The sequence below is a fragment of the Sceloporus undulatus genome, chromosome 11 (assembly GCF_019175285.1).
Source record: "Sceloporus undulatus isolate JIND9_A2432 ecotype Alabama chromosome 11, SceUnd_v1.1, whole genome shotgun sequence".
Classification (NCBI taxonomy): domain Eukaryota; kingdom Metazoa; phylum Chordata; class Lepidosauria; order Squamata; family Phrynosomatidae; genus Sceloporus; species Sceloporus undulatus.
The window spans coordinates 11,087,630-11,113,018 of record NC_056532.1 but is presented as its reverse complement, the minus strand read 5'-3'; the positions used below and the strand labels follow the sequence as shown (position 1 = coordinate 11,113,018).

Genomic DNA, 25,389 nt, shown 5'->3' with positions numbered 1-25,389 from the left:
AACAAAGTTGGTTGGCTCCAGACTTACTTAGGCTTAGTGTTTGAAATAATTTGGACTTAGATTGGCAATAACTGATTAAATTTGAATTAATTTTAATAACTCTATACTAAGCACAATTAAATCTAGATCTACAGTAGGCCCTTGCTGTCCACTGGGGTTTGGATCTAGGACCTAGTCCCATGGATACCGAAATAAGTGGATGCTTAAGTCCCATTAAATACATGGTGCCCCTTATATAAAATGGCAAAATCAAGACTTGATTTTTGGAACATACATATTTTTAAAATATTTTCAAACCATGAATGGTTGACTCCATGGATATGAAGGACTGTCAGTATATCTGTGTTTCTCAGACTGTTAAAATGCAGGGACCCCTTTCCTAACTTGCTTTGTATCAGGGAAGGGCAAGTGTGGGTCTTCTGATGTTCTTGCACAGCTCCTGTTGTCTTTCACTGTGGGCTATACTAGGTAGGACTGAGGTGAAAGAGTGCCGCACTTGCCCATCCTGCCTCTGCACAGTGCAGCATGAAGGTTTGTGTCCAAAGATTGTGGTGGAGTAAGAATAGGCATCCTGTTGTGTGTAAACTGGAGCAAAGGGATATTACATATCACTGTAGCAAGTGCTTACCCCTGTTGCCCTTACTCTTATGCCTGGGAGAAGAGCCCACCTGTGCCACCCTTGGCACTGGCCTCATGAGCAGAACAGTCATTTTTCTTTTGGTTGCTACCAAATTCTGGTTGGTGTGGGAGTGGGGAGTCCCTAAGTAATTGATTTCCAGTATGAAAGATCACTCTCAAGAATCACAGTGTGTTTGTGTAGAGCTAGGCTAGTTCAGCACCAGCTGTGTTCACTGGGCATCAGGTTGGGGAAGCATGACATAAGCACCAATAAAACTCTGAGGGCTGGATGTTACATGTATCTTTTATGTTCCTCATATAAAATATTTTTCTGCCATGAAGCACTGTGAAGGAATAATTTGAATACAGCTTTTGACTTAAAACTTGTGTTTCTTCATGTCTCTCCAGATAAAATGTTTAGCTGAGAAATCTCCTTGATAGGGAAAACTTTCTAATTTGCATCTGTATGTATGTGTGTCCCCTCCATGTTTTTTTTTTAATTGGTTGGAACAGCATGCATGAATGAAGAGAGCAACAGCCAGAAGCAGCAGCAACAGCAGCAGCAGCAACAACAACAGCAGCAACAACAACAGCAGCAGACACAACAACATGTCTCCAACTGGCCTGGAAAACAGGTAGAGACCCTGAGATTATGGGAAGAAGCTGTCAAAGCAAGGAAGAAAGGTAAAAATCTTTGGTGTTGTAGTGTTGCAGTAAATACTGTTGATGTGAAGGTGATGCATATACTGTGCAAGAAGGAAGGAACAAATTCACATTACTTACATATGCAGCGCCAGCTGCTTCTTGATGATAATCTGGCATTGTCTGCCATTATCAATCAGACTTCCCATAGATCCTTACCTCTTAAGCACTTTAAACAGATAATTTATTATGGGAATTTTTTAGTCCTATTAAGGGTTAGCAACTTACCTATTCATGGTCTTTTGCTTAAGATCCAATGTTGAGCTGAGGAATGCACAGATGAACTTGGGTTTGAGACTACCTTGGTTTTGAGAGTATCTTCCTCAAGCTTTGGCCTTTAATCTATTGTGAAATACCCACCCACCCCAGATTTAAGGCTCATTTAAATACAGTCCTATAATGGAAGAAAAGCAGGATATAAATTGCATAAAATAACATAAATAGCACCCCTTAGAATTAATATCTGTAGTTCCTGAGGTGGAGAGAATGACTGATAGAAAATTCTGAGCATCTTTGGAAAGTCCATGGCAGCTAAACTAGTATAAAGTTTGGAGATTTTGCTCCCAGATTGATCAGTTTGGCTAGAAGGCATGTCACCCATGAAATTCTTTATCTTACTACTTTTATCACACTTCCCTATTGTTCATTTTACATGTCTTGCACTTGTACAAAGTTGGTTGCACCAAACAGTTGTTCCTAAGTAACATTAAATAGAGATAGACAGACCCATTATTCCTGCCCCTTTGCTTTGCAGTTGTCCAGGTTTCTTATTGCAGCTGCCTTTCCAGTGGCATCTCATTTAGTGATGCAAAATTACAGTGCAAAATAATTTTTCTCTTTGTGTTAAAAATTAAGGTCTACTTCATTTAAAAATATCAAAGTAGAGGTCCTGCAGACAACGATTTGGTGGTGTCTAGTTCTTTACAACAAGCATATTTAAGTGGATTGCATGGCAAGAAATCCAGATTTTGCAGTTTGAATAAACTATCCAGAGGTTCCCTTTTGCACAACTCTGCCTTTTGAGAATTTTTTCAGAATTTGGGGGAGATACAATGAGTAGAGGATGACATGGTTTCTGACCCGTGGAGGCCCTAAAAACATTCTCACCTTTCTCTTGCACCTTCCTCTTGGCTTCTTTGTGAAAGCTGAGACTTCTGGAGATGTTAAATCCTGCATCAAATACTGAATCTGTGAGATCTGTGGCAGTATGTAATGCAACTGCAGATCTGTAATCCTGTCCTTCCTCCAAGAGCATCATAGTTACCAATTAAATGCAAAAGTGTTCTACAGCTGAATGGGGATGTAAACGTTAGGCTTGCCAGTCCACACCAGTATGCAGAAGCACATGATACTAGCATGCTCTGATGCAGAGTCCTCCAGTTATTGAGTTTATCTTTCTCCACAAGATGTATGGGGGCTTCCTTGGTGACTTACATGAGCCTACCAAGCCTGTGCTGCATTATCTTTCACTGTTGCCATTTGCACCTTTTACCTGTCTGGTGCTTCCCCAGCTGCTAGCGTTGTAGCCTCTGGTGTGAAAACATGTGCACACAGCCTTGGTTTTAAAAGAAGGTGTAGAGGGGGAGTAGCAGAGGTGATCCTTCACAAGAGTCTGTAGGTAACACTTGTCTAGAGCAGGAGTGGGAATCACGCAGCTCCCCTGAGCTTTGTTGTGCAGCCCATGGAGCCAAGACAAAGATATTTTGAGAAAATTGCACCTCAAGAAGTGCCATTATTAAACATAGTGTACTCCTGTGAAACATAGTGTACTCCACACTTTATTTTCATAGGTAACCCTCTCTCGTCTTTAAAAAATTCAAAGCATTTTTCATCACCTGTTTCATGAGGAAGGGCAGATATGACTCCTCTGAGGGTTCTGGGTGTAGAAAAAGTGTCCTCCCCTCCTGCTTCTGGGATGTTAGTCATTTTTATGTTTTTGAAACGCTTTTGGTCACCCCCAGCCCTCAGTACACAACTGTTTTAGGCATAGATGAGTCTTTTTTCCTGAAAGGAAATGACTTAAACCATCATTTTCTATATGGCGGAAAAAGCCCTTTGAGCTTTTTTTGGATTTCGCAGATGTGTGGCATTCTAGCGCGAAAAGTAATGACATTGAGAGTTGTGCAGGAAAAATAAGTCTGTCCCCGACTGAAAGCAACCTCTTTCCTTAGTTTGGGAAGAGTTAAAGGTACTCCTCAGCAGAAGCAGGGACTGGTATCACTTTTTGAGGCAAGAACCAAAAGACTGGCTGTTCTCAAGGCAAGTCTAAATCCACTATAGTGTGGAAGGTCTCTGTTGAAGATGGAGGTCTCCCATATGATTCAGAGCAAGTATTTATGCACCTTCTTCAAACAAAAAACAAAAGAATGTCACAAAAAGGCAACTGAAATACTAAAGTAGGGGAGGCTGACGAGAGTAGCAGAAGAACAGGTGGAGAAGGTGGAAAGAAGGTTAAGAAGTGTCAGCCACTGATCTCATTGCTGAAATGCCAGCCACGGTACAAAACAAGCTAAGAATGAGATGTACATTATATGATGTCCAGGCCTGGTTTCTTGGGATGTTGGTTCCAGGATACCAGGAAGCTTGGTTGAACCTCTTGGATTTGCACTCTTCTTTTGCCCTCAATGGTCAGGACCAGCAATCTACACTGTGTCAAGCCCCTTTTCTTTTCTCATGTGAGGGCAAATCAAGACAATGTACATTTAACTGCTGGAAACCATTTTTCAGTAGTTATCCCACAGCCATGTTGTATCTGCACAGTATCCTAAGGAAACTGATTGACAGAAGAGGCACCTTGGTCTATAGGATAATGTAAAATCTCATGTGGTACAAGCAGAAGGCGATAGCTCCACTTCTTGGTCTTGAGTTTAAAAAATATTGGTTTAAACAGAAAAACCTTTGCTGTGAAACATTGCAGAGTTGCTGCTGGTCAAGGATAGGAAGTATGGAGCCAACTGGGGCCTCTGTTCTGAATCACTCCACAGTTTGAGACACGTTAAACTTTGGGAATACTTGGGATTTGATTTTGTTTTGAAACATGGACGCTAGGCTTGTTAGTTTTACCCTCATGCAGAGATGCAGCTTTTTTGCTCTTTTACAAAATAATAGGGAAGAACTAGAGAAATGTGTCACTGAATGGCTTAATTGCAATACCTTTCCTCCACCTCCCAATTTTGATTGCAGAAAGTCAACAGACTCTGAGGCCAACTACAGTCAAGCAAGGTAGGGTCAGATACATTTATATCGTAAGGTTGGACTCTTGGCTCTCTTAACCTCCTCCTTGAAATGTCATATGGTTCCCACAGGGGTGCAAAGGTGGCGGTCTCCAGAGTAAAAATAGCACTTGTTGCTTGGCATGAAAAACACACACTGGGGGGGGGGGGTTCTTGTGCTGTATGTAGTGCCACCTGCCTATTTGCCCCTACTGCATTGTACAGTCTCCTTTTTAATGTCCCGATCCTCAGTTGCGCTGTGTATATGTGTGGGCATTGCCCATTGAGTGCTATGGTAATGGCACTGTAAAACCGAAGCTTGGTGTGAAAGGCATTTGGGTTCTGGCTGTATGGTCAGATGCGCTGGAAGGTGTATGTGAATGACGTTTTGGCTTGGCTTCATGCCTGAATGTTGCTTAGGCTGAGGTTTCTTAAGAGCTCCTGGTTCTTTTTCATAGCACTGGTAGCCTGAACAGTTTTCTCCTTTTCCTTTTCCCCCATCTCCACATGAGCATGGGATGTATTCAATTGCTAGCCAGCAGGTGGTGCTGATATATCAGAGGCACATACCTCTGTCATATATATATCTTTTCTGTACTCCTTCCCTGCAGCTAGTCCCAGGTCCTCTTGGTGCATGGTGTAAATCTATCCACCTTTCAAATTCCAGAGGAAACATTGGTGTGCAATTTCTACCAAAGACGAAAACTGTGCCAACCAATGGGGTTTGATACCCACATCTTGTTAACTGGGGTGTTGTTAGTGCTTAATAAGCTACACTTACTAAAATAGTCCACTAGTTATGGTTAAACGTAAGAATTGAAATAAGCAGGTAAATAGTAAAACCAGCTTTGTGTATCGGTCCCTAATAATGACTTTTTAAAACCTTCACAGAATGTCAGTACAACTTTGAGAAGGCTATAGAGTACGTACCATTCGGTATGTACACTCTCCTCTACTTATAATGTTCCTCATGAGAGGATTTTCTGCTAATAACTGTGCTGTTTTTATGAACAAATCCCCCATTTATACTAAAAAATAAATAAATTCCAGGAAATGTCTTGAATTCATATTGAAAATTGCATGATTCCAATTACCATAGCCTGTAGAATGATAGTTTTTAATTTTTGTATTTTAAGTAGATGCTGTTTAAGAGTGCAGGTTGTTGTAGAGAGGAATGAGATGTCAAAGCAAAGAATATATAGATTTCTGTTCTTAAAACAGGAATAGCAGCTATAGTAATAGCAGCTTCATTTATATACTGCTTCATACCACCTAAGCAGTCTCTAAGCGGTTTACAAGTGTAAGCTATTAAAAAACTTGACCAGGAAACCGAAGATGGGGCAAAGGCAGATGGTTAACATATAATTTCTCCAAGGCCTCAGCAGCCCTTAGCTGAACTGCTGTGATTGTGATCAGAACACTCTTGCTGCCCAAACATAACCTGGCAGTAAAAGGCCTAAAGATGGAAGGGGCCATGTGTTGCAGTGGGAAAGGATACATAGAGCAAGGAGGGCTGGATTTGCAAGGATAAAGTGAGAGGCCACACGTTTGTGCATTGAAAGATTATGATAAGGGCTGCCTTCCCCATGGTTCGAGATCTCCTTTTGTGTTTCTCTTTAAAAACCAACTCTGCTGTCTCTCTATATCTTGTGTGTGTTTTCTAGAAGCTGCTAACCTGTGCCAAACCTCCACTGCGGCCACTACGCCTGTGACCCTTTCTACTGCTTTCAATATCACCTCCTCGGTGGCATCGGGAACGATCACCAATCCAGTCACCGTGGCTGCTGCCATGAATATGAGAAGCCCCGTCAATGTCTCGAGCGCAGTTAACATCTCCAGCCCGATGAGCTTAGGCCACCCGGTCACTATAACCAGTCCGTTGTCTATGACCTCTCCGCTGACGCTCACCACACCTGTCAACTTACCAACTTCGGTAACTGCTCCGGTGAACATCGCACATCCAGTCACCATAACCTCGCCCATGAACCTCCCGACGCCAATGACATTAGCTGGCCCGTTAAATATAGCAATGAGACCCGTGGAGAGCATGCCTTTCCTTCCCCAGGCATTGCCCACCTCTCCCCCCTGGTAGAAACAAAGCAAAGCAAAACCTCTCAGCAGTATTAAAAGAAGAATGAAAAGCAAGTCCATACCAGCAATTATCTTTTTGTTTTGTTTTTTTAGTTAACAGTGGTTGCGAAACCAGACTTAATTCCGCTGGGGCAAAAAATCGTGCGCCAGTTTTGTTTGTGTTTAAAAAGACACTCGATTTAGCGCGTCACTATTTAGTTGGCTGGCTGTTGATCTGTCCCTGGATTCCTTGGTTTCCTTTAACTTGGCAACGACGTTGAAAGAGAAGAACTAGCGAGAGGTGAATCCAGTTTATGTGTATCTCCTTTTTTTAAATAAATAAATAAATCGGCATTATGAATAATCCTAGAAATCATGAATGAAGAAAACGGTTTTAATCTTAACACTAATAATAAGTCTGCAAATGAGGTCCTCCATAACTGCATGGTGGCGATGGATCACTTTTTAATTTGCCAGCTCTGTATCCCTCCGATTAAGAAAGTAGAGTCGTAGTGTTTGTTTTTTAAGTAAATACATTTCATGGTCCTATTTTATTTTAATTTTAATTTTTTTTAAATGCATATTTTTTTGGGAGTAATTATGCATTTTACCTTTTGGGAATATGATGATTTCAGGCCGAATTCCCTATGGGAAAAGTGATACCAGCTCTGATATGCAAAGCATACGGTGACTTTTTATCATTCTGACTTCGAAATGACGATATAGGGATTGTGACCTGATATTTGGAGATGTAAATACTTCGTGACATATTACCCTAAGGGAATAATAGAACATCATAAAGTCGACGTATTTGAAAAGAAAAGAAAAATGAAAGGACTGTTGTAACGTTTGGAAAAGAACAGCCATAGCTGGCGAAAGAGGATTTGGAACCTGCCGAAGAGTGGTCTTGGGTCAAAACCCAGCCGGGACTCTTTTTGAAGAGCAAGCGGTAGGCTTTGGAAAATGGAAAAACATATGCTTTAAGCTGGAAGACTGTAGAGGTGCTGGGGTAAGATGTGCATCTACCCCCATTCTCTCAATCCGAACCTGCCGACGTTGCGACGGCGAGAGCAGGTGGCGTTCCTTAGAAGTTTTTCTTTTTTTGTCTTATAATATAAAACGGTATACAGTTTTTATTCTAACCACTAACTAGCTAGGATGCCCCTTTCAGGACAAGCCAAGAGTGCATCTTAATTTTGTGTTTCCGTTTTGTTTACCTTTTCTTCTCAATCGAGTGTTTGTGTGCGCTCTCTTCGGTTTTGTAAATACTTGCAGGAAAAAAAAAACCTCTCCCTCTCATCATTTGTACTTTTTTCTTTAGTTTATTGTGTTAACACATAGTTATTGGCTTGTGGGGTTTCCCAGTCGCTGTCTGACCCATCCGGTGAAGCGAAAATCCCCACCTTTTTCTTCCCCCCACGAACGGTCACGTTTTTAAAGAAACTGGCATCAAACCACGCATCCTTTATTTCTCTTATATCTGTACATAAAGTAGTATGGAAAAAATCTAGGGAAGGGATTATTTTTTTTTCCTTTTTAGCCTATCATGTCACAGTCACTTTTAAAATCTTTGCTTTTAAATCTGTACCCAAATAATTGGAAAGGAAAAAAGTGGGGTCAGAACTCTGTTCTTGGATCAGAACGGAGGTGACGGTGCCGTCGCGGTCGATATTTTGGGCTTTTAAAACAAGACGCTGGCAAGCTTTGAGAGGGTTTTGAAAGTCCACCGTTTTTGTGTTTTTATACCCCTTGTGTCAGTGTAAAAAAGCAGCATATTTCGTACTTTTTGAGGCAGACGTCTGGGGGTCAGGAGACGGATGTCCGGATTACGTGAAAACGGTTCTAGGGGCTTGGACTACATAGTAAAAAATAAAATAAAATGGGGAAAAATAATAGAACTTAGTGTAAAATAATTTTATAAATGATCTTTTGTACCTTAGGACATCAAATTGTACAACTTTTGTATATATAAAGCTTAGGAACTTCCTGTGTAGCAAAAAAGAACACATTCCTACACTTTTAATGTATATGTTTGTTATAATGTCATGTAAACATATGCCCCATGTTTGTGCCTTTTAATTAGTTTGTCTCAATAAACAGAAATGTAGAGACCTTGTAGTTCTGTGCATTGCCCTTTAGGAATTAAATTATCGTTTTAGCTTGATCCGGATTGACCGACAATCCCGCAAAACCGTTCTGACCCTACTTGATGTCTAACTTTCTTGTTCTGATTCATTTGCTAATTGAACAGGAATTGATGGAACAGCACCAAGTGCGTTTTCTGCCTCATGGTTTTTCTTGGATCTAGTCCATTGTCTTGATGCTGACAACTTGAAAAGTGCACCTGCCAAAACGTATTATTAATACTTTTTTCCCCCTTGGTTCCACTGGTGGAGGTCAAGAAAGGTATTTCGTAGTTAAGAGACTAGCCTCCCAAACAGGACTGGGAAGGCTTTGAACTTTCTAACAATTTGACCTACAATTTCTATCGGCGTACAGTTGGCCCTCTGTATCCAAGGACTTAACCATCCACGACATGAACATATTTAAAATATATATAAATTTCCCAAAGCTAATATTGATTTTGTCCTTTTGCATAAGGGACACCATTTTACTGTGCCGTTGTGTTTAATGGGACTTTAGCATCCACGGATTTAGGTATCCATAGGGGGTCCTGGAGCCAAACCCCAGCAGATACCAAGGGCCTACTGTATTCCCATTAACCAGTGGAGATTGTAGTCTGTGGCATTTGAAGGAAAAGAACTATAGTACTCCCTTGCTCTTATGGACAGCTTGAGGACCTTAAGATTTCTCCAGTGGTAGTTGACCAGTTTATTTAATAATTCCTTTATTTCCAGAAATTGGCAGATATGACCCCTCCAAAACCTCAGTTATTGACCTTGGTTACAATGTGGACCTGTAAGCTGGATAGGGCTGGGATGTTTTTCCACAACCTCCTTTGTTTCAAGGAAGGGATGGGCTATAAGCAAATTCCTCAATAGTACTTTTCACAGCTGTTGTAGGGCAATGTGAATGCATCTCTTACCCAAAATGCAAGTAATGGGTTCGTAAATGCTAGGAAGTGCTCTATTGCCACATACAGTGTATAACCCAACTTTAGACTAATGTAGACTCCTGGTCCAAGTAAAACTGCAGTGCTCTTTGTCGTAGTCTTTACGGAAAACTAGTTAGGGCATAAAGCTAATTTCTTGATCTGTTTGTATAAAGTCGTATGCAACACTAGCTGAAATAATATACTCTTAGTGGTTCTCAACCTTCCTAATGCCACGGCCCTTTAATACAGTTCCTCATGTTGTGGTGACCCCCAACCATAAAATTGTGGTGTCTCGGTTCCTAAGACCATTGGAAATAATGTGTTTTCCGATGGTCTTAGACAACCCCTGTGAAAGGGTTGTTGGACCCCCAAATGGGTCGCGACCCACAGGTTGAGAACCGCTGCTCTTAGTGAATCTGAAATAAAACCTCTGGATTTTTGAGAGTGTTTTAGAGAGGAGCCATTCTTTCTGTGTAGTTCTCTCTCAAATTCACTTGGTCATTCTTGTGGTGTAATATATAGATGGAGCCTCTTGGTTATATTGCGCTGAAACCACTTAGGATTTATCAGGGTTCGCTAAGAACTTAGAATTTGCCTAAGAAGACTTGGAACCTATAGTCTTCTCTGGTACCTGTTGATTTATCATTAATGCCCTGCCTTTCCCCCCCAAACCAGGACTCAAGGCAGATATATGGACTATGATGCTTAAAAAAGCCCAAAGGAAAGATTTTGTTTTTGTGAGGAACTAGGTGCAGCATGCTACATGGGAGACGACCATTTCATCCGACAGCGAAAGGTAGGTGACCCTCTTCCAAAAGGAACTTGGGCATCCAGAGAGATGCCAGCATCCTCAGGTGAATCTTGAGGCACGCAGATCAACAAAATTGGGATTGCAGCTATGAAACACTGTGTGCCTATTTTTTAAAAACACAATTTTTACATTTCAGAAAGGAAGGGCCTAGAAGGAGAGTGATTTTTGGCCTGCTTGAAGCCAGGCTAAACGAGGAATGAGTGCGATAGGTTTAGCTTGGAGAGGAAAAGACAATATGCCAGGCTTTTTTAAATACCTGAAGGTAGAAGATGGAGCAAGATTATTTTCTGCTGCTCTGGAGACTAGATCATGAACCAATGGATTCAAAATACAAGAAGTGATTCCTCCTAAACATTAAGAAGAACTTCCTGACGGTAAGAGCTTGGAAGGTGATGGACTCCCCTTCAAACAGGTTAAATGGGCATCTTTCAGGAGTGCTGTAATTGTGTGTTCCTGCTTGGCACAGGGTTGGCATTGATGGCACTTGTGGTCCTTTCCAACTCTGATTTTAGAGGTAACATGTAGGTCTCCAGGCCTTGGCTGGAGAATTCTGGAAGCTGTAGTCCAAAAAGTAGCTCTTCAAAGCTTGATTTGAGCTCATTTCTTACGAATCTACCTTTGTCTGTTGTAGCTCAGTATTCTCTATGCCAGCCTTCTCCAGTTTAAAAACTGCATAGGTGAAGACTTGCGTTTCTCAATCTCACTATTAGTTGTGTTGGCATTGGGATGGTGGCAGTTGTATGATGACCGCTACTTATTCAATAGGCTTTTTCAGTCTAGATTTTATATTTTGTGTTGTGTTGTCAGCGTAACTTTACTACTTCACAGCAGTTTTCCTGCCTTCTTTCTCAGTCATGCTTTAAAACGTGCAAAGAGTGGCCAAACTGGGATTTCGACATGCATTTCCTCCAGCTGTGCCAAGGCAAAGTGAAAAAGAGGAACCATTAGCACTAAACAAACAACAGAATAGTTACTCCTCTCATCCCACCTAAACGTAACCAAATCTCGAGACTAGCCTTCCCTTTAGTAGAAAATGCGTTCAGAGCCAGACAAAACCGAAGGCAAGCTCTTCTGCGATTCTAAAATATTCCATGTATCAGAGGAAAAATGATGCAAATCTAAAAGGGATAGTGCTAGGTTAGTGGATCAGTATAATTTAGGTGTAATTGAAATAGGTCAGAATCTAAGCATGACTCATATGTGTGGCGCTGTTTAAAAAGACCATCAACCGAAGGGAACACCTCTTAGAAGGGATTTGTGTAGAGTCATGTCTTAGTAATGAGTAATACTTCCCTGTTTTGGTTCCAGGCACAGAGTATGACACTGTTCCATTTTTAACCCCAAATGCTTTTTCTCAATACTGACGGTGTTATAACTACTACGTATAATCAATACACATACACAAGCACACAGAGATACACACATTTATATACATATGCACGCTGTGTGCCTTTAAGTCTTTTCCAACTTAGTGGGGTCTCCGTTGGAGGTTTTTAAACAGGGTTTATGGCCATCTGCGAGGAGTGCTTTGATGGCGTATTCCTGCATGTCTGACTAGGGTTGGGTTGGATAGCCCTTGGGGTCTCTTCCAACTCTATCATTCTATTAAGAAGTAAGGCCTGTTACAGACTGCCAAAATAAAGCTGCTTGGGGTCTCTTTGGAGGTATGCTGTTTAAATGATGCATGCATCCTAAGAATCCAGAAGCTGCACCAAAGCTGCACTCCAGTGCTTAGGAATGGAGTGTGGCTTTGGTGCGGCTTCCAGATTCTTAGGATGCATGCATCATTTAAACAGCATACCTCCAAACAGACCCGAAGCAGCTTTATTTTGGCAGTCTGTAACAGGCGATTCACTCTTCAAAGGGATTTAGTGTGGTAAGAACTGGAATTTGTGTGTGGGGGATGTGAGGGCTGGGGATTGGACTGCCAACCACACAAATGCAGTGGGTCCTCCACATTCTCTGGGGTTAGGGGCATAGTGCTCCCGTGAAAGTGGGGGGGGGACCCACAAATAAAAAACCACTACTTTTTAAATCCGAGATACACCTCTAGGTCCTCCACTGCAACTCTGTGGGCAGCATCTGTGAAAGGTTGACCATAGAATCATGCTGGAGGACCTACAAACGCATAAGAGAAATGTTTTGGCTAGTAATCTCTAGCTCTTCCAGCGCAACTCGATGATCAGTTCCTAGCAGAATCTAGGACCTAGAGATTCCTAGAGAGGGCATTTTAATCAAAACTGCAAAAGTCAAAGCCGCAAATGCGGAGGGCCAGCTATCTTCCTACATTAAATTGGAGTTAGAGTGTATCTGCAATGGCCACCTACTCAAATGTGGTTTGCTTGGTGACCTCTTTCTACTGCCGCTCAATGTGCACATTTACCCAGGAATGAGCCGAATTGACAAATGTTGGTGGGGTTTTATTTACTCTAGATTTCAAACTGAGTTATATGATCTTGTACATGCAAATTTAAGGAGGTATATATGACATACGTACCCTCTGCGAAACAATTTGGATTACAAAGCTCTTGCAAAGTGCACTGGCGGAAGGGAAGAGGATACATTTTGTTAACAATAACCAGAAGAGATGGCTTTCCGTTCATGGCCCCAAAACATGGGGTGTTTGAAAACATATATATGCTTTTAACTGCTATGGCTCAATGCTATGGGGATTCTGGGATTTGTAGTTTTGTGAGACATTTAGCCTTCTCCATCGGAGTGCTCCGGTGTCACAACCAACCACAGCTCCCAGAAGTTCACAACACTGAGCCATGGCAGTTAAAGAGGTGTCAAGATGGATTATTTCTGGACATGTCGCCAGGGATTGAACGCTGGCAAAGATCCCGCAGCTCAGTTACAAAGCACACACGCTTTGCATGCCAAAGGCTCTGGGTTCAAACCTAGCTTCTCCACTCCAGGTAGGAAAAGACTCCCATTCAGAAATGTCAGTGTAGAAAAGTAGGGGGAAACCCTGTGCACATTCATGGAATCTAATCCAGAGTCTCAGGATGTATAAAAGCCAGGTTTATTTCACACTTTTCAGCCAAGGAATAGTTATAGAGCCTTCTTTAGGGGCTGTCCTTCCCTCTCCGCCCCTTAAAAAAGCCAGATAAGTATTTATTGGACAAACACATGGGGTTAATTTATAAAATTGAAAGTGCATCCTTTAAAAAAAGACCATTCTGAGCCTCAGTCTCTCTTTCAGCCGGCCAGTATAGACCTGGTAGAAGGTCCCAGGTTCAGCTCCTGACTTCTCCAGAGAAGACTTCAAAGATTCCTGTCTCTGAAATGGTGGACAGCTCCTACCAGGCAGGTTAGACAGTACTGAATTAGATGGACCTATTTGTGTTAACCTTTCATTTAGAGCCATGAGGACTAGAAACTGGCTTTACTTTTAGCTTTGCTTTGAGAGGAAAGTCCAGAGGTTCTTGTCCCTTCAGAGAACAACACCTGCTGCGCTTCCCTCTTCTACACAACCATTATTTTGCCAGCTACACCTGTTCAACTTCCCTCTTTTACACAACCATTATGTTGCCAGCTACACCTGTTCAACTTCCCTCTTCTACACAACCATTAATGGGAGAGGAGCCCTGTCCCTCGTGTCACTTGGCAACCTTATGCCTCGAGTTTTCTTAAAATACCAAGTGTAAGTCTAGCAACAGCTCCCTCTGTTTCCTACTTCTTCCATTGGACGTTATCAGACAAGCGAAATAGGAACATTGGTTCTTACCTGTGAGATGTTCGTTTTCAGCGATGTAGGTGGAAATATCCTATAACGTATCCTGCCTATTTTGGAGCAAGAGATGGAATCAACCCACATTATAGGATGTTTCCACCTCCATCGCTGGAAAATGGAAGTATAATCCAATGGCAATCTGAACGCAATGATGGGGTTTAACATTATTGTGTGATAGACTACCACACGCAATTTTGGGCAATGGGAAGTCAGTCCAAACCCCAATCATGGAGTTTCACATTATTGTATGAGAGGGGATCACACGCAATTTCGGGCAATGGGAAGCCAGTTCGAATGCAATTTGAATTCACGTAAATTGGCTGAATGCATTCTGGCCCCACTTTCTTTTCATTAGAAATTAAGAGAAATTCCTCCTGTGAGATAAACTCCATTGTCTTCCTTGTCTCAGATTTTAGATTGTTAATACCTTTGACTCCACTTCTGGTAATGTATAAAGCACCATGCACACAGATGACATAGCCAAAAGAATATCTGTTGTTGGGTTTTCCAAACTCTTAAGAGCGGCTACGAAATGTCAACACTGACCAAGTCTCTTCGCTTCATTCTCCAAGGATGTTCTCTCCAGCCGTTGGTTTGGTTCCACACGTTCGTATTTACAGCAGGCTCAGGGTAAGCCTTGTTGGTTTCGGTGGGTCTACTCTTAAAAGCTCAGTTTGATGCCTTGAAATACACTTCAGATGTACAGCGATGTTAGTCCAGAATACCAGTAAGCAAGTGGATCTTGCAGCATCTTTAAGACTTGGAAGTGTGCAAAAGAAGTTTGTAGGTTCCATCTACTTCCTCAGATTCATGCCTGACAGTCGGAGCTGTTTGATAGTGGAAGATGCTCCCTGGGAGGGTGGTGGAGTCTCCTTCGTTGGAGGTCTTTGGAGGCTGGATGGTCATCAGTCAGGGGTGCTTTGATTGAGATTCCCTGCATGGCAGAATGGGGCTGGACTGGGTGGCTGTTGTGGTCTCTTCCAATTATATGATTCTATGATTTCATCCCCTGGGCATTTGCCCAGATCTGGAACTAGGACCAGAAGACCCAGTCCAGCCAGAGAGGTAACAAGTATTTGGCAACCAGTTCCCCCTGTTTCAGGGGTTCCCTTTCCCTTAAAACCCATGCCACTTGTGGCCCATTGGCCTTCCTGCAGGGAGGGGTGTGTTTCCAGCTGCATTTCAAACAACCGGCCACTAGGAAGGAAGGGAAGGGGAAACACACACACAACACACACACACACACACACAGAGCCCAGCTTTCCTGGCCTGAGCCCTTCTCCTGTTGAGGGTTTGGATTCTCTCTCTGCTCCAGCAGCCACTGCCATTTTACTGATCCACTTCTTATCAGGACCAAAGGATTGCCTTGCAGAGGAGCTCAGGTAGGTAGATCCTGGTGCAAAGAGGGAAGGGGAGCATGCAAAGGGAGGGCATGGAGATCTCCCACGGGAAAAACGGGTGGGTCTGCCTTTTCCTCCCCCCTTCCCCACCTTTAGAAAGCGTTTCTTCCAGCCAAACGGCTTAGCCTGCCTTTCCAGCCCATTGGGACCCCTCTGAACGGAGACTTTACGCTTTGGAACGCTGGGGGAGCGTTTGGAACGTCCCCTTTGTGTGGCTCCGAACGCTCAGGGTACGTTTCAGCGTTCCAAACGGGGGGGGGGGGGCGAACGTTCCAAACGCGTTCCAGCTACATTTAAACGTGTTCCAGCTACATTTAAACGTTCCAAACGCGTTCCATGTACATTTACGCATTCCGAACGCTTCCCAACGTTCTGTGGAGCGTTTTGGAGACCCCCCCCCAGTTTGCGTAAAGCCCTGCCTACCATTCCTATAGCACTCATCCCCACCCACTGATCCCCGTTTCGTTTTGGGGTCCCCCAACACTCCCCACAACCCTAGCTATGGGTCCCAGAGGTTGTGTAGCCCTAGATCTCCTACAGCCCCCCTCTCTTTGCTGTGTTTCTCCCTCCTCCCCCCCAAAGGCCCTGTTTGAACCCTCCCTCTTTTCCTTTGCAGGCCCTTCTGTTTTTCCCTAGGAAAAGGAATGGCAGATTCAGTGGTGGGGAAAGGATCCCATTCTCCAGGCTCCCAATGTGATCTGGAAAGAAGTGGGGTGTTGTTGTTTGGAAGGCCCTACATCTCTTTTGGTGCAATTGCAAAAGGAAAAGGGGGTGTGTGGGGTTGCTTTACAGCAGTCATTCCCAAACTCTGGCCTTCCAGGGCTGTTGGACTTCAGCTCCCAGAATCCCAGACCTTTGGCCGAGAGGGCTTTGGCTACTGGGGGCTGAAGTCCAAAACATCTGGAGGACCTGAGTTTGGGAAATCACTGCTTCATAGGGTTGCTTTAGGCAGCCAGAAAGGTCATCCTTGTTGGAAGGAGGAGGAGGAAATTAGTTTTGACCCTCTCCCTTTCCCCAAAATGTGTTGCTTCTCCTTAGTGGAAAGGAAAGGAGGGCCCTGGATGGCCCTTGTGGTCTTTTCCAATTCTATGATTCTTTGGGGGGGAAGAGGAAGAAATATGTCAGCACCTTGAAGACATTTAATGTTTAATGTAGCCTGAACTTTCATAGGTGGCAATCCGCTTCCTCAGATGTAAAGACTCAGAAATACTACCCCCCCCACCCCACCCCAGCCCAGATATTTAGAAGAAAAGAAGGTTAAGAGGTGATACGATAGCCTTGTTTAAATATTTGAAGGGGTGTCACATTGAGGAGGGAGCAAGCTTGTTTTCTGCTGCTCCAGAGAACAATGGATGCAAGCTCCAGGAAAAGAGATTCCACCTCAACATTAGGAAGAAGTTCTAGGTCGGGAAACCAAGCCCTATAAGAAGCAACTTAGGGAGAAGAGAAGGTTAAGAGGTGATATGATAGGCCTATTTAAGTATTTGAAGGGATGTCATATTGAGGAAGGAACAAGCTTGTTTTCTGCTGCTGCAGAGAACAGGACCCGGAACAATGGATGCAAGCTCCAGGAAAAGAGATTCCAGCTCAACATTAGGAGGAACGTCCTGACAGTAAGAGATGCTTGACTATGGAACACACTCCCTTGGCGTGTGGTTGGGTCTCCTTTGGAGGCTTTTAAACAGAGGCTGGATGGCCATCTGTCAATGGTGCTTTGATTGAGAGTTCCTGCATGACAGAATGGGGTTGGACTGGGTGGCCCTTGTGGGCTCTTCCAACTCTACAATTCTGGTAGTTGATTATTTTATAATAGCATCCAAAATCCACAGAACAGTGATAGATTTATTGGTGATAGCTTAATTATTACTTGATTATCTTTTGTAATAATAATAGTAATAATAATAATAGCTTCTCCTGTAGACTGTCTATTAACCCAGAGGTTTCTGGAGGATGTGCATTCAGTCTATTAAAAACGCAACACGGAGACAGTCAGACAGTGAAATAATGCCTTAGAGAGACGCCGCAATTAAACCGAGAGAAAACCAGCAGCAAAATAATTTCTTTCAAAACCATTGCAGCTTATGAAGGGAAACCAGATGTAAGGAGAAAGAGTGCTCAGATCCAAAATGGTGGGACAAAACGTAGGTGAATCCTGTAAATTCAGGCTACATCCACGCTGCAGAAACTATCCAGATTGACACCGCTTTAACTGTCACAGCTCAAGGCTATCGAATCCTGGGAATCGTGGCACCAGAGCTCTGACGGAGAAAGGTAAATGTGTCACAAAACTACAATCCCCAGAATATCATAGCATTGAGCCATGGCAGTTAAAATGGTGTCAACCTGGATTATTTCTGCAGTGTGGATGCAGCCTCTGTTGGTTTGCTTAAAATGTGAAATTGAAGGCTTTCATGGCATCCATAGTTTTTGTGGCCATGTTCTAGAGGAGTTTATTCCTGACGTTTTGCCAGCATCTGGGAGGAGGCTATAAGAGAGAGGGCCTTCTTAAAATGCTTGGGAGACTCTAAAGGGCGCAGTTGGATCCCAAAAAGACTGTAAAGGAGGGAAGTATCACGAGTCTTCATGGGGAGAAGCCTTCTGCAGATGGAGTGCCACCACTGAAAAGGCCCTCTCTCTTGTAGCCTCCTCCCTTGTCTCATTTTGGCACCTGAAAGAAGTGGGGACCTACAGCATGCATTGGGGATGGCGCAGTCTTTCCAATGCTGACAGACTGCAACTGTCAGCATTCTTTTCCTCTCACAATGGGAGTTGCAGTCCAGCACAATCCACTGGGCTGCAGAATTCCCATCCTTGCATAAAGCACCCAGGGAAGTGAAAAGGAGAGAAGCGGAGATGCTTCTCCAGGTGCCCAAAGATTTTAGAGCGGTGGTGAGAATTGCACAACACTCCTGTTTTTGGGAACCGCAATTCCCAACAGCCCCAGCCTAAAACAATATGATCATTTGGACTCACCTCAAAAGACCTTTAATAATGTAAGGTCTTTTGTCTCCAGGTGAGATAGCAGTTGGTTTATCAACCTGAAGGTTTGTCTACACAATTTAAATACAGTTGGACCTTGGTATCTGCTGGGGTTTGGTTCTCAGACCCCCATGGATACCAAAATCCATGGATCCTCGAGTCCCAGTAAATACAATGGCGTAGTAAAACGGCGTCCCTTATATAACACGACAAAATCAAGGTTTGCTTATTGTAGTTTGTATATTTGAAACGCATTTTCAAACCGTGGATGCTTTAATCCACGGATAAAAAAACCTGTGGATATGGGGGCCTGACTGTACTCTTAATTCTATCTGAATAGACATCCGGCCACATGTGATTTGGAGGAATTTGGGCTTTTTGCATGTGTATGGTGAGTGGAAAACTTCTCAAACTGCCCAGAAAAAGACACCTGGGTTTTTTAACACCTTATGGAAAGCGTCACTGTTTGTCTGCTTTGAATGCATTTGCGTGGCTGCGTATTTTCGGCAGAGGGAAGGCGAATAGATGCGGATTTGCGCAGGAAAGTGAAGACAGTTAAGCATTGATGCCAATGTGGGAAATTTGCAGCATAATATGCTTATGTGTAGACTAGTCCTAAATTGATGAAGATGTGCTGGCCAACAAAGTCATGTTGGTATGTAGTGACAACTGTTAAGAACACTTTCTCCCAAAATGGATGAAATGCACTTCAGTGGAGGGATGAACCATCCCTAAACAACATCTGGAATCTCAGTGTCTTAGCCATCCTCTACTCCAATTCTTCTTGTTGTTGTTGTCGTTAGAACTACCTATAAGGTCCAAAATACACTGCAGAAATAGTTCACTTTGAGACCGCTTTAACTTCCTTGGCTCAATGCTGTGGAATTCTGGGAACTGTAGTTTTGTAGGACTGTCAGAGAGCTCTGGGGCCACACTAAACAATTTCCAGGATTCCCTAGGATTGAGCCAGGGCAGTTAAAGCGGTCTCAAACTGGATGATTTCTGCAGTGTGTTTGGGACCAAAGATTCAATGTTTTTGTGGTTTTAGTGCTTTCAGATTTTAAGTTTTTGCGTCTTATATTTGAATTGCATTTGTTGGTCTAAGGTCTGACTTCCACCTCTGCGGTTACATTTGTTCTTATTTCTTCTCCCATTCCTTGTCCCAGATAATCTAGTTTCCCCAATTCCCTTCACTCCGGCGGATTGTCTTTCCAATGGTTGCTAATTTGTTTCCATTGCTTCTTTTTCTTGAAATGCACGGTAATAAACCTTTGCAGAGCACTTTTTAAGGGATCGGAAAACTGCGCAATTCGGTAATCCTTACAAAAACTGGAGAAGCTATGTCTATTATTATATTATCATTATATTTAGTTGCAGCCTGCTCTTTTCCCAGAACTGGGACGACAACTACTACTACTTCTTGCTATGTTGTTGTTGTTGTTGTTGTTATTATTATTATTATTATTCTCCTCATGGGGCAACCGACGGCAAGAAATAGTGGCTGTCATGGTGGGCTTGAGTTCTTGAGAAAGAAGCATGCTTCCTCTCTATACTTTGTTTGAGTGTAGCATCGTGGTTTACCTAACCCAACAAACCAGAGACATAAATGGGACATAAACCCTGGATTATTTTTCTGTCTTGCCAGGAGAGAAACAGATTCCTAGGCTTGGATATCCCATTAAGTAAACCATATAACTGTAAACATATCTGACCAGCACCAAGCATACAGCTCTGAGGAAGTAGACTTTTAAGTCTAGGAAAGCTCATGCTGCCCATTCCTTTCTTTCAGTCTGTTTCAAAGGTGCTGCAAGATCTCTACAAAAATAAAAATTGGGTTATTGTGACATGTTAACCTAGCCAGCGTCTTGCTTTAAGGTCACTTATATCCATTTATGGAGGAGGCGAGACTGGAAGGCTTCCCCAGAGGCCATAAAACAAAATCTAAACCGTTGCTGAGATCAAGGCATTGTCCTCAAGATCTTTGGGGTTTAAAAAAATATATATTTAGTGATGACGTTCCATTGTCTCCCCAAATCCGGAATGCGAGGAAGCCAAAATTGTGAATTTTAAACATGAATTTTATATTTAATTGCCGCCCTATGTATTGTAACATAAATATTGCATAGAGATGCAGCTGAATATGTGTATTTTATGTAACGACTGTGTTTTAACTATGGCCCCGAACAGACAGGACAAAATAAAGCTGCTTCGGGTTACTTTGGAGGTATGCTGTTTAAATGCTGCATGCATCCTAAGAGGCTGGAAGCTGCGCCAAAGCCATGCTCCGATCCTGAGAACTGGAGCGCAGCTTTGGCATAGCTTCTGGCTTTTTAAGATGCATGCATCATTTAAACAACATGCCTCCAAAGTGACCCGAAGCAGCTTGATTTTGGCCTGTCTGTTCAGGCCCTATGTTGTGCTGTGATATAATAATAATAATAAAATTATTATTATTGTTGTTGTTGTTGTTATTTAAAGTTACAATATTAAAACAGAGCAGTTGAAAAGCACATGCCCATTGAAAGGAAAGCTCACACTTTCAGCAACTGGTGCCTGCCTGAATAGGTCTTTGCTTATCAACAGAAGAAACCACTGGGATATAGCATTTTAAGCAAAAGCATGGGACTTAAGGGAGATCTGGCTCTCCTCCCCACTCCACCCCTTATCTTTTGAAACTAGACATTTGATCAACATTTCAAATGTTGTGGGGTGGGTAAGATGGGAAGGGATTTCCCCCAAGGTTTAAAGCTCTGTCCTGAGATGAACTTGGCACTCGGTTGCCAAGTTAAATTCCCAGAAAGTAGCCAATTCTTAGAGCGTGTGTTTGCCTCTCTGTTTTGTTTTATTTAAATACCCACAGAAACTATCCTCATATGATCAGCGCAGGCTGAACACACTTTTTGATTTTAAAATAATGGGATTTGTGGCGTTTGGTAGGTACGGCGGTCCTTTTAATACTTTCTCAGTATAGCTAAACAGTATGATGCTGGAGCCAGCTTGGGATACTGGTATGAGTGTTGGACTATGACCGGAGACCAGGGTTCGATTCCCAGCTCATCCATGAAACCTATTGGGTGACCTAGGAGCAAGTCACAGTCTCTCAGCTTCAGGGGAAGGTAAATGCCAATCTCCTCTGAACTAAACTTGCCAAGAAAACCCCACATTTGATGCCGTCATAAAATTCCTCACATTGGTGACAAATGTGGGTTAAGTAGAAGCCCTCACGTTGTTGTTTTGTGCCTTTAAGTCATTTCAGACTTATGGTGACCCTAAGGCAAACCTATCAAAGGGTTTTCTTTGGCAAGATTTGTTCAGTGGGTGGTTGCCTTTACCTTCTTCTGAGGCTGAGAGAGTGTGACATGCCTGAGGTCACCTGTGGGCTTCCATAGCTGAGCGGGAATTCAAACCCTGGTCTCTGGAGACATAGTCGAGTGTTCAAGCCACTGCACCATGCACACATGCATATATATGTGTGCATCCTTTTGCGGTCCAGGAATATGGGAGAAGTGCTATTAGTTTGCTGTTAGTTTTTAATCTCTCATATATGTGCGTGTCTGTTACGTTCTTCCCCCCAGGATCCTAAGACCATATAGCAAGCTTTGAGATCATCTGGACCCAAGCCATAGGTCCTAGCCAGCACTTCGAATTGTGCGCAGAAACAAACCAGTGGCTTATGAAGCTAACTCACAAGTCAAAGAAGTCTTTTTCAGGAGCCTGGGAGAAAAGTTTAGGGAGGTATAGGACAGCTCACTTAAATACTGGCGTCATAGTTAATTGCTGCCCTATGTATTGTAACCTAAATATTGCATAGGCATGCAGCTTAATATGTATATTTTACGTAATGACCGTGTTTTAACTATGGGCCCAAACAGACAGGCCAAAATAAAGCTGCTTCGGGTCACATTGGAGGTATGCTGTATAAAAGATGCATGCGTCCGAAGAGGCCGGAAGCTGCGCCAAAGCCATGCTCCGGTCCTAAGGAGAGAGCGAGAGAGCCTTTAGGGCTGAAGGGTGGGGTGTAAATACCATAAATAAATAAACAAATACATAAATAAATATTTGCAAGTCTTCTGGTGTGTACATGTAAGGAAGAAGGCTTCCTCTTTTTCACATCCACCTTGTTTTGCAATATTACACATTTTGAAACCATTCTCCCTCAATTACATCTATATCCCTATGATTGAAATGGGAAGTCAATTTATCCATTTCTATCATTTCCGAGAGTTTTAATAATCAGTCACCTATCTCAGGCATTTCCAGACTTTTCCAGTATTACGCTATTAATCGTTCTGGCCGTCGATATTAAATATAGTAAGACTTGCCAATATTTCTTTTCAGTGTCGGGAAATACTGCCAATGTATTATTGATTTATTATTTTATTATGATATTTATACCCTGCTCTTCAGCCCTAAAGGCTATCAGAGCAACTTACAATTATTATTTTTAATTAGACGGTTTATGGCTATTAACAAACAGTATATGAGCCTTGCAAGAAGGGAGCGACCATTTCTCGTCTTGCAGGAGCTAAGCTGCTACATCATCCTGTAAAGTAAAGTATAAAAAGCAGATCTACCATTCAGTTTTGGGGTTGTTTTGCAAGAGTTTAATTGCAAACCTTTATAAACTGGTCAGAACAAGAAAAAGACTAAAAGCTGGGGATCTAAAGCACAGGCTATCCAGTCCCATGTTTCGGACGGGGCTTTGAAGTTATGTTTGCAGCCCTGTCAATGCTTTTTGGAGAGCGCAAGTCCTACCGAACGCAGCAGGGCTCATTTCTGGATAAACATTCAGAGCTTTGTGCTGTGTGTTTCATAGGCTGCAATCTCCCTGTGTTAAATTGTTTTTGGAACCGAGGCACAATTCAAAAGTACTGGTAGTTATGTTATGACATGGAGAGAAAGGCCTAGTGATGGCGAACCTTTTAGAGACCGAGTGCTCAAACTGCAACCCCAGACCCACTTATTTATTGCAAAGTGTGTGACTTCCATGCCAGCATTCCTCTGACTTTCCAATAACAAACTCTGGCAAACTCTATGCTGTGTGCCACCTCTGGCAAGCGTGCCATAGGTTTGCCACCACTGGAGAATGATCGATCTAATGAAAAGAGGAATGGAGATTGGGTGGGTGGGTGGGAATGTTGCAGCACTTTTAAGACTAACCGCTTTTTATTTTAGCAAGAGCTTTTGTGGATAGAGGCTGCAACCACACTGCAGAAATCATCCAGCTTGACACCGCTTTTAACTGCCATGGCTTAGTGCTACGGAATTCTGGGAATTGTAGTTTGTTGTGGCATCAGAGCTTTGCTCAAATGACAATCCCCAAAGCACGACAAAGTACAGATCATCTTGTGAAGTCGAAGGTTTTCATGACCGGTGCCCATAGTTTTTTTTTTGTGGGTTTTTTCGGGCTCTGTGGCCATGTTCTAGAAGAGTTTCTTCCTGACGTTTCGCCAACATCTGTGGCTGGCAGCTTCAAAGAATGCTGGCATGGAAGTCACACACTATATATATATACCCCACTCTCTTCTATGCCAGCATTCTCTGAAGATTCCAGCCACAGATGCTGGCGAAACGTCAGGAAGAAACTCTTCTAGAACATGGCCACAGAGCCCAAAAAACCCGCAAAAAACTACGGATCATCTTGTTTTCCAAGGTGAGCTCAGGTTTGATCTGCTCTAGGACCAATTTGATTGACTTTCTGACTTTCCACAGTATTCTCAGTGCCTTTCTCCAGCACCACATCTCAAATGAGTTGATTTTCTTTCTATCCACTTTCTTCACTCTCTCATCCATACTTGGTAATGGGAATACAGCAGCTTGGACAATTCCAACTTCAATGTTCAGTTGTCTATTTTTGCACTTTAGGATTGCATTCTTATCGGAGGGCACTGCTAACCCCTAGTTCTAGCTCACTGAGCTGCATGTTCTTTGGGACCCCAACCTGCTTCACAAGACTGTCGTGAGGATGAAATGGGGCAGAGGAGAGCTATGCCTTGAAGTCTCTGGAGGGAAGATTATAAATGGAACTCATAAATGGTTTCTCAGTTAAGCGTATGGGTGGAGAGGTAGAGGCAAACCATTCAAATCGGGTGCGAAAATACTGCGGGAGACAAAAGACAGAGCCGACAAGATTCAAAAAAGAAACCAATTTAGGGAGCGATGTGGATTGCATGGGAAATTGGGACATTTTATATCCCCTTGTGAATCTGAGCAAACGCACAGGCTGTCCTTTCTCCAAGGCTACATTTGAATGTTTTGGTAACTGCTGCTCTTGGTATTTGCAGTGTTTCCGCCGCATGGCTCTTCCGGTCTGATCCTTGTCGTGCAGGCCTGAGAGGTAATACCCTAAATCCCAAATAAATTAAAAGGTGTTCCTTCAGTTACCAGGTTGTCATCACCACGACAGGGCTTCTTCCTCCGCCTCTAAAGCAAATACTGATCATGAGTTTCCTGGCTTAGCTTGGGGAGGGAATTATTAACTCTCTCTTCCCTCCCGCTCAAATGTTTTCCAAGATTTTCATGTTGAGTTCAGTTAGCCAAACACACAGTTGGGTTATCATAAGAAATGGGAGCGAGGGTTTTATGGTTTGTGGCGACTGAAGGATTTGGAGGATAGGCTGTTTTTTGGGGGGGCTGAGAAGGAGATTGGGGTGATGTTACAGAGGGCTTGTTTGGACAATCCAAAGGCTGGTTAAATGACAGGCAATAAAAGCCCAGGTCTGAAATGCCTGGGACCAGAGGAGCTTTGGATTTTGAATATAGGTATAGATTTTGGAATGCCTGTAGATGGGACTCAGGTCTATACA

At 42.9% G+C, this 25,389-nt stretch overlaps 2 protein-coding genes across 8 annotated transcripts in view; both read left to right on the top strand.

Moving 5' to 3' along the window:
- VEZF1 (vascular endothelial zinc finger 1) overlaps positions 1-8,713 on the top strand; it is a 31,610-nt gene extending 22,897 nt beyond the window's left edge. For 2 of the 5 annotated variants that reach the window (XM_042442457.1, XM_042442458.1), the window contains exons 6-9: positions 1,132-1,302; positions 4,504-4,542; positions 5,424-5,468; positions 6,197-8,713. In XM_042442457.1, coding sequence (XP_042298391.1) covers positions 1,132-1,302; positions 4,504-4,542; positions 5,424-5,468; positions 6,197-6,624 — 683 coding nt within the window. In that variant the 3' untranslated portion in view covers positions 6,625-8,713. The remainder of the gene's footprint in view (positions 1-1,131; positions 1,303-4,503; positions 4,543-5,423; positions 5,469-6,196) is intronic. The other 3 variants (XM_042442460.1, XM_042442461.1, XM_042442459.1) reach the window with 2 other exon arrangements.
- Positions 8,714-15,429: 6,716 nt separating this feature from the next.
- CUEDC1 (CUE domain containing 1) overlaps positions 15,430-25,389 on the top strand; it is a 60,840-nt gene continuing 50,880 nt past the window's right edge. For 2 of the 3 annotated variants that reach the window (XM_042442668.1, XM_042442669.1), the window contains exon 1: positions 15,430-15,586. The gene's annotated coding sequence lies outside the window, so the exon portion shown is untranslated. Of the gene's footprint in view, positions 15,587-24,867; positions 24,921-25,389 lie in introns of all 3 variants that reach the window. The other variant, XM_042442670.1, reaches the window with a different exon arrangement.